This window comes from Alosa pseudoharengus, unplaced genomic scaffold (genome assembly GCF_046254945.1).
Source record: "Alosa pseudoharengus isolate Yale_2024_CS ecotype anadromous, Long Island Sound unplaced genomic scaffold, YU_APseudo_1.1 YU_APseudo_1.1_scf_9, whole genome shotgun sequence".
Classification (NCBI taxonomy): Eukaryota; Metazoa; Chordata; class Actinopteri; order Clupeiformes; family Clupeidae; genus Alosa; species Alosa pseudoharengus.
This window is the reverse complement of record NW_027468881.1, coordinates 12,250,219-12,258,447: the sequence shown is the minus strand read 5'-3', so window position 1 is coordinate 12,258,447 and position 8,229 is coordinate 12,250,219. Positions and strand designations below refer to the sequence as shown.

Below are 8,229 nucleotides of genomic sequence, written 5' to 3'. Positions count from 1 at the left end.
ATTGCAGATTTCCTATTTTGCATGCAGACTGAGGATACAAATTATTTCCTTTCCATCTAAAACCATAGACTATACAGTCTATGTCTAACCATATCTGACAATTCTGGCGATCAATTTCTACATTGATGTATTTTTTGAAAACGTGCGAGATCATAGTGGCACAAAGTACAGGTAGCATATTGGTTCCTGAAGTATTGAAGTGTTCTCTCGGCGCGAAGGGAAAACCCCAACTCGAAGTGCTTTGGCTTATTAATGTTGAACAGTTTCAATGTTTTTGTATAGCTGAAATGTATAGTTTATCTGAAAACAGAGCTAATTGCAACGTTCTCTATGTTAGTAGGCAACGAGACAGCCCTTTCTGAAGTTACAAAGTTACAAGTCGTTGGTTACACGCACAGTTGTCCAGTGAAATTCAACTCCGCGAAACATTTGTTTGGCCAACCTCTAGCATGCAATGTTTTGGGAAGTTCCAGGAACGTTCGGAGGCTGATGACCGTTTTGACTTAACATTCCATTGACCCCAATTCATTTTGGCGTCCATTTGACATCAAATAACTTTACATCTGAAGGGTTTAAAGCTTTATCGTGTTTCAGGCGTCACCAAACTGAAGCTGAACCGTACGAACAGTGCCCAGGAAATTGGATCAAGTCGGCTTCACTTCTCCCTATTCGAGTCTTACAGAGTGGCTCTGTTCATTTCTTTCATGGCTATGAGCTCGTAGCACGCTCCACGAATTGTCAGAGTGTGACAGTACTTATTTGCTTCTCACAGTGACTGGAATTTTACGATCGTCTTATTAACTCTGTAACCAAATGACTCAAGCAGAGAGAGAGCAAGAGAATGGAAAAGAGAAAGAAAAAGAACGAGAGAAGGATAAAGAAAAGGAACAGCGTGGCGTGAAAAGACCGATTGTCCCAGCCGCTATTGCAGAGCCTTTGCAAGAGGTAGGCTAAACATTTACATCTTGATTAGTGTGCTTGTTCTAGCACACATCATCTATATTTAAATGAAAGCAGTAAGCAGAATATTGTATAGAAGCCCAGTTCCCTGTCTTGAGACAAAAATAGGTCAAAGTTCTGATGTATGCTACACACAGTCAAAATTATGAGGTAGACTATTTACATTTTGAGATACTAAGTCAGAATTTTGAGGTCTTTTACGATGTAATAAGGTGTGTCAAGTGCAACCACTAGAGACTAATCTAACGGTAGACCAGACCCATATAATACCCAGCCAAAGTGTGTCTGTGTCTGTGTGTCTGTTTTTAAAGATGACGCTTATTGTTAGTAGTAAAGCACACCAACAGTAGCAACTGTAGACTTAGAATATAATACTGTAGCCTAGCCTTCGCTTATCTGATCTCTGTATTTGTCTAGTCAGCGATTCAGAAGCTTGTTCTGCCCTCAGTAGTTAAAGCATTGCCAGCCTAATGAAATGCTTTTCACTATTAGAGTTAATTTTGTCCATTGGTCGCAATGCAACAATTTGTATTTCCCTCTCAAGCCTATACAAACCACCTCCATTGTTGTGATCCATCCTGGATCCAAAAGCCTGAGAATAGGTCGAGCCACAGACACCCTGCCAGTGATCGTTCCGCATGTCATCGCCCGAAGACACAAACAACCTGGTCAGTCTCGACATGAGGACCGCTGGCTCTTGAGGGATGGACTGAATGTAAGTGTCTGCAAAAACAACTTACACCAGACTACCTGTGAACAGAAACCATTAACAGTCTATATGGGACACAATTCAAAAGTCCTCCACCACGTCCACTTTCATATCAGTTTCTTTCTCTCTCTTTGTCGTCTGTCTTCCACCTGACCACATTTAATGTCAAGAAACCAGAAAGTAACGAGCAGAGACAAAATGGCATCAAAATGGTGGATCAAGCCATCTGGTCAAAGAAAATGTCGAATGGAGTTAGACGAACGCCAGTATCTGCAGAACAGGTGGGTGTCTAGTCTCAGTACTGGGGCATAGGAGGGTTTGTTTTTGGACATCTTCTTGTAAGTTGTTGCTTTCTGTCAATTCCATGTCATAGGCAAGAGCTTACAACAGACAGATTCGGCCCGCCGTGCTGGATCCTACTGCCAGGGTGAAGTGGACAAACACAAGCCATAAGCCAGACTATTTGGTTGGGGAGGAGGTAAGAGAAGGGCATTGCTGACCTTTGACCTTGTGAAGTGTACTAAGTATGTACGACCTAGTCATGGAGATCAGAGTGACAAGTTATTGCTGCATCCCACTGGGGGAGCTGAGATGCTGTGACTCCAGTCATAGGTCTGAAGCTTGCTCTCTGCTATAGAATTGTCCACAGACTCATCAGCTTGCTCCACAAGGGTGTCTGCACCATAACAGTATTATGCAGTGAAAGAACTTTGAGAAAAACATTGAGAAATTGTTGAGAGGCAATGACGTGTTGGATTTCACCAAGGCTCCCACTGACATTTTGGAATACCACTTTTTTGAGTTAATGTTATGCCAGCTACTTAAAACAAATGTAACATATTACATTACTCCAGTCATGTATTAAATGGCTTCCATCTTGTTATTTTTCTTTCTTTGTAATAGGCCCTGTATGTGAACCCAACAGACAGCTATAACCTCCACTGGCCAATATGCAGGGGGCAGCTCAACATCCACGGGGGTCCGGACGGGTCACTGACTGCTGTCCTTGCTGATCTAGAGGCCATCTGGTCCCATGCTATCCAGAAACTTCTGGAAATCCCTCTGAAGGACCTTAAGGTATGATGAAGCAGAGAGAACCTCACCTGGTATTCTAACATAAACACAAGGTTAAAATGAACATTTCGGAATCTATCTGGAACTCACTAGGATCTGAATGATGCTGATGGTATACATGTGTACAATACAGGTGTAAATATTGATGTTATACACAGGTACTCATGTTGTTTGGTTTTGCATAAGTATCACAGATGCATCCTGCTTGTCCCTGACATCTACAACAGACAGCATGTCAAGGAGATGGTTAACATGTTACTGAATAACATTGGATTCTCAGGTAAGAAACCCATTACAGAGGGATCTGTGCATTTATCAAGTGCATGATCAAATGAGTTATTAGATCACAGCAGTGTTCAAAACCATTGTTTCTGTAAAACAATCTGCTGTAAACTTGCCATAATGTAAAGCAATTGGATCTAATACATTACCATGAGAGCAACTGAAGAGATGATTGAAATACAATCTGAACAGATTTGCCTTTTTTTATCAAACACAGGAAGCGTGTCTCTTGTATTTCCTTATGGCATGTTTGCTGCAGATCCTTTCAGAAAAACAATGTGTTTGACCACTGCGGTAATTGCTTACATGTCATATCAGTTATCCAGCGACCATTTGAGTCCAAACTTGTTGATGCAGTATACACTCAAAACACTAGATGGCATCCCTGCCTCTATTTCAATGATGTGTGCATTTATTTTGACGCTCAAACACCCTCAAGTAGACATTTGATCAAAGGTTCCCTTACAATTACAAAAAGCTTTGCATATTTCGACAATCTCCTGTCCATTGTCCGTCAACTGGTTTGTGTATGTGTCATGGCTGGCTTGTCACATTTCCTAAAATGTGGTTGCCAACTATGTTTTGTATTTGAAATTACTGCACATATGCACCTGTCCATGCAGGCGATGATAAGCTTGTATTAGATACGTTTGTATGTTTATGTTCATATGGTTACTATGAAAACTCTACTGTAAAAAAGCTACTGTAAGTCGCTTTGGCCAAATATCTTAACCATAACCATAAGCTCACCCTCTGTGAAGCTATCGTGGTGCACCAGGAGTCGGTATGTGCCACCTACGGCAGTGGGCTGAGCAGTGCCTGCGTGGTGGACGTGGGTGACCAGAAGACCAGCCTGTGCTGTGTGGAGGATGGGGTGTCTCATCGGAGCTCCAGGTGTGTGTGACTACTAGGGCTGTGCACAAAATAATATGGATATTTTGCGATATATCACAATGTACTCACGTATCGCTACGGATTGATACAGATGCTGCTCTATCTACACGGCATACAAAAAAAAAACTAAAAGCATTAGAGACAACAGAAAAGGTCATTGTAAGTTTTAGGAGAATTATGACATTTCTCTGTAATCTGTGGATCTCTGTGGTATTGAAGTGTTTATGTTGTGTGAACCTTAAGGTTTTGCCTGTGCTGTTATATAGAATTATAAAGAGCAGTTGTTGCAGTGAATTCGGCTATGAACATGGTAATTGTTCAGAATCTACGTGTATTTGTGTCGTGGCCCCTCTATCATGATGCACACCGTATCGTGGCCTCTGCATCGTGATCAGTATGGCATTGAGTGTTTGCAGGCAATACCTAGCCTTATTGACTACCCCTTTCTACCTCTGCTTAGAATCTGCATCAGATTCTTTTTTGGCCTGTAATCTGATGTTTGGAGTGTTTGTACAGGGTTTTGTTTCCTGTGTGCTGGGCTTTTTCTAAACCATAGAATCACAACATCCGGTTAGTATTTGTTTTTTTCAGAATCGCGTGTGTGTGTGTGTGTGTGTGTGTGTGTGTGTGTGTGCCCGCCCATCTAGGCTGTGCCTGGCGTATGGAGGCTCTGATGTGACACGATGCTTCTTCTGGCTGCTGCAGCGGGCAGGCTTCCCCTACAGGGATTGCCAGCTGACCAACCGCATGGACTGCATGCTTCTGCAGCAGCTCAAAGAGACCTTCTGCCACCTGGACCAGGTAGGACTCGCACTCTATATGCATTTTAGACTTGGATCATAAACACAGACTAACTTGTGCTGCTAGACACTAGTACATGCACAATGTGTGTTTGCTGTTATTTGTGTTATATCACACATTTCAATTTCCCCACATTGTAGGATATTTCTGGACTCCAGGACCATGAGTTTCGCACACGTTTCCCAGAATCCCCAGTGCTCCTGTATCAGTGCCGTCTTGGGGATGAGAAACTTCAGGTAGTTAGAGGGTCGGGCCATTGTCATGCTAAAATTCATGCTGGAGTGTGAGGGGATGTTGTATTGTGTTGCCTGAGTGATGGGATGTCTGACGCTTCCTTCCTGTGCTGTCACAGGCCCCCATGGCTCTGTTCTACCCAGCTACGTTTGGCATTGTGGGCCAGAAGATGACCTCGCTGCAGCAGCGGGCACAGGGGGACTCTGAAGATCCTCACGACGAGCACTACCTGCTGTCCACCCAGAGCAAACAAGACCAGGTAATGACCACACACACACACACACACACACACACACACACACACACACACACACAGACATACACCATACTGTCTCTGCCTGTTTGTACCCTACGTCCCGTATCACTCTTTGCCTCTTAGTACTTCTATTCTACTTAGCCTCCAACACTCTTCCTCTCGGTTTATTAACATCATCCATTCTCATTACACTCACTAATTCAGTTAGAGCTATACCATGTATGGAAACTTTATATGGAAACATAGTGATACATATTTGCTCACTTCGCTTTAAAAAATAATTGTATCTTTATTTTTCTATCTCCTCCTTCCATCTTCCCTTCTTAGTCCTCCAAAGCCACCGCTGAGCGGAAGTCTCTGCCCAAACCGCTGGGCTTTGAGGGCGAGTCCAGCAGCCAGTGCGGCGAGCCGTCTGAGCGGGGCCTTCATGGCCAGGAGGTGGAACTGGTCCATGGCCAGGGAGAATGCCTGATGGGCGGCTCAGAGGTGGAAGACTCGCCCTCAGCGCTGCTGTCCCGCAGGACGGCCATGTCGCAGTTTGAGGGGAAAGCGCTGGGCCTGGACAAAGCCATTCTACACTGTATAGACTGCTGTGGTAAGTGGACACAGTCCATTCTCTAACTTCAGAAGGTACCGTCACACTGATGTGATGAGAGTGTTGGAAAATGAGCATTCTAGAATGTCTGGGTTCATCGAATTCATCATGGAATTTCAGACCCTTAAACCAAAGATCCTTGATTACTAGCTCCGCTTGAACCCTCTCTGCTTAAACTGTTGCGGAACAGAATCTTTTGTTAGAATGTTCAGAACTCTGCTCCCTAAGGGTTTTTAAAGCATATCACTGCTTTATTTTCTCCTTAGTTCTAAACATATGGACCTTTATATAACTGTGTGTGTGTGTGTGTGTGTGTGTGTGTGTTTGCAGCATCTGACGAGACCAAACGCAAGATGTACAGCTCCATCCTTGTGGTGGGGGGAGGCCTGCTGTTCCATGGCGCACAGGAGTTTCTGCAGCACCGCATCCTCAATAAGATGCCCCCGTCTTTCCGCCGGGTAGTGGAGAACGTGGAGGTCATCACGCGACCAAAGGTGTCACACACACACACACACACACACACACACACACACACACACTCACACACTCACACACACACTAATGTAATGTAAGCCAGAGATTGGATGTAAACGGGGAAGGCGAACAGACAACCTTAAACACTGAATCATGTTAGGCAACAAGGCAAGGCAGGGCAAGTTTATTTATGTAGTACATTTCATAAACAAAAGCAAAGAGGAATACATAAAAGCATAAAAGAGCAATAATTTAACCCAATTACCTTAACTGGTGGCATTTTGAGCAAGACTGTTTATTTGCATCATTACTGAATGGGCTTACAGTGATGCAGTGATTCTACAGACAAACCAAAGTATTGTAAACTTTGAAAGTGTACAGAGAGGTTATAACCTGTATCTGTAAGACCTGTATCTGTTGGAAGAAAATCCCATGGCTTCCTGGTCCGTTATAGCCAAATCAGCGGGCGTGTTCGACATGGCAGCGCTGCACAGATCTGGCTGAATCTTTCAATACAAGCATGCCTTAGGTTTAGCCAGATCTGGCAGCGCTGATTCTATCGAACTAGGACTAATACTAGTGGCCCAAAGATTGACCCCTGGGGAACACCACAGGTCAAGGACGTTGGTCATGAGGTACAGTTGATTGATACAATTGATAACTATGCCTGTAAAACTCAGTCTTCTAGTCTGTGTAGTAATATGTTGTGATCAGCAATGTTGCACTAAGGTCCAATAACACTAGGACTGGTGTTTTGCCTGCCTCTGTATTGAGGTGTATGTCATTTAAAACCTTAATAAGGTTATCAGTCTGTATTGGGATAAGATTTGGAGATTCTTCTAGCATTGAGGCTACCTTAACAATCACCATCACCATAGTGTCCCAGTTAAGCCTCAGGTTGTATTAGTTTACTCTGTGACGGCGGGGCAACACCATGTGCATAACGTAAGTGTTCTATTCACAGAGTGTAGCCTGTGGCAAGAAAATCAATGGAACTGGCTACACCAGATGTGATGGCAGCACGCACATTAGAAGAAAATTGACCAGTCTCCTAAAACTATTTTTACAAGTCTTTTGCTCTCCCGGTGTTTACTTTGTCATATTGACTGAGTTTCTGATCTTCTCCAAGGATATGGATCCACGGCTGATAGCCTGGAAGGGCGGAGCAGTGCTGGCCTGTCTGGACACGACCCAGGAGATGTGGATTCACCAGTGCGAGTGGCAGCGCTTTGGGGTCCGGATGCTCAGGGAGAGGGCAGCATTTGTCTGGTGACTCCAGTATACAAATTGAGTGTGAGTGAGAGAGAGAGAGAGAGACATTTAACCTGTTTTTGATGAAAATGTTTTTTGTACAGTGTTTAAAAATATAAATAAAAATCAAGCTTTGAGAGTCTGTGTGGATTTTTCTCTGTGCTGATAGACTTCTACAGAAATGCATTTTAGAAAATATCCCTAATCTGATTAATCACCCACGTGGGGCCAGATTATCACACAAAGCAGTGCTGAGCAGAGCTGCAGTATCCTGTTTTGAAGTTCAGTGGTGAAGTGGTGAAACAGACAGCTGAGCCTCTGCTTCCTGCTTTACATGAAGTCTCATGAGAAGGTGCAGAGGTGCACATTCACTTGATGACTTATCTCCCTTTGGCCTCTTATTTATTCCTGAGCTGAATGACTGCACCAGCTTCAGGAGGTGGTATGGCGGGTAAAATGCAAAGCCAGCTGTAGCTGGTCGTAAATTATGATGACCCTTTTGATAGCAAATGTGAGGATACAGTGTCCTCCACAATTATTGGCACCCCTGGTAAAGTTGACTAAATCCATCATTTTGTGATTTATCATAATCTCACAATGAAAACAATGAGGAAAATCCATCCTTGAAAGAAAGCAAATTTATTCTGACAAACAAAAAATACTTCATAAAGATATATATTTTTAACAAAAAAGACAAGT

The 8,229-nt window shown here is 43.4% G+C and overlaps 1 protein-coding gene across 1 annotated transcript; it reads left to right on the top strand.

Moving 5' to 3' along the window:
• The first annotated feature begins 441 nt into the window (after positions 1–441).
• On the top strand, positions 442–7,669 carry actr8 (actin related protein 8). Its single transcript, XM_076276463.1, has 13 exons — positions 442–945; positions 1,505–1,675; positions 1,840–1,950; positions 2,043–2,147; positions 2,573–2,746; positions 2,930–3,023; positions 3,787–3,919; positions 4,567–4,720; positions 4,861–4,956; positions 5,073–5,213; positions 5,538–5,805; positions 6,136–6,299; positions 7,409–7,669. Exons 1-13 carry the CDS (start codon positions 814–816, stop codon positions 7,550–7,552), a joined length of 1,887 nt encoding a protein of 628 aa, XP_076132578.1. The 5' UTR covers positions 442–813; the 3' UTR covers positions 7,553–7,669.
• Positions 7,670–8,229: the final 560 nt, after the last annotated feature.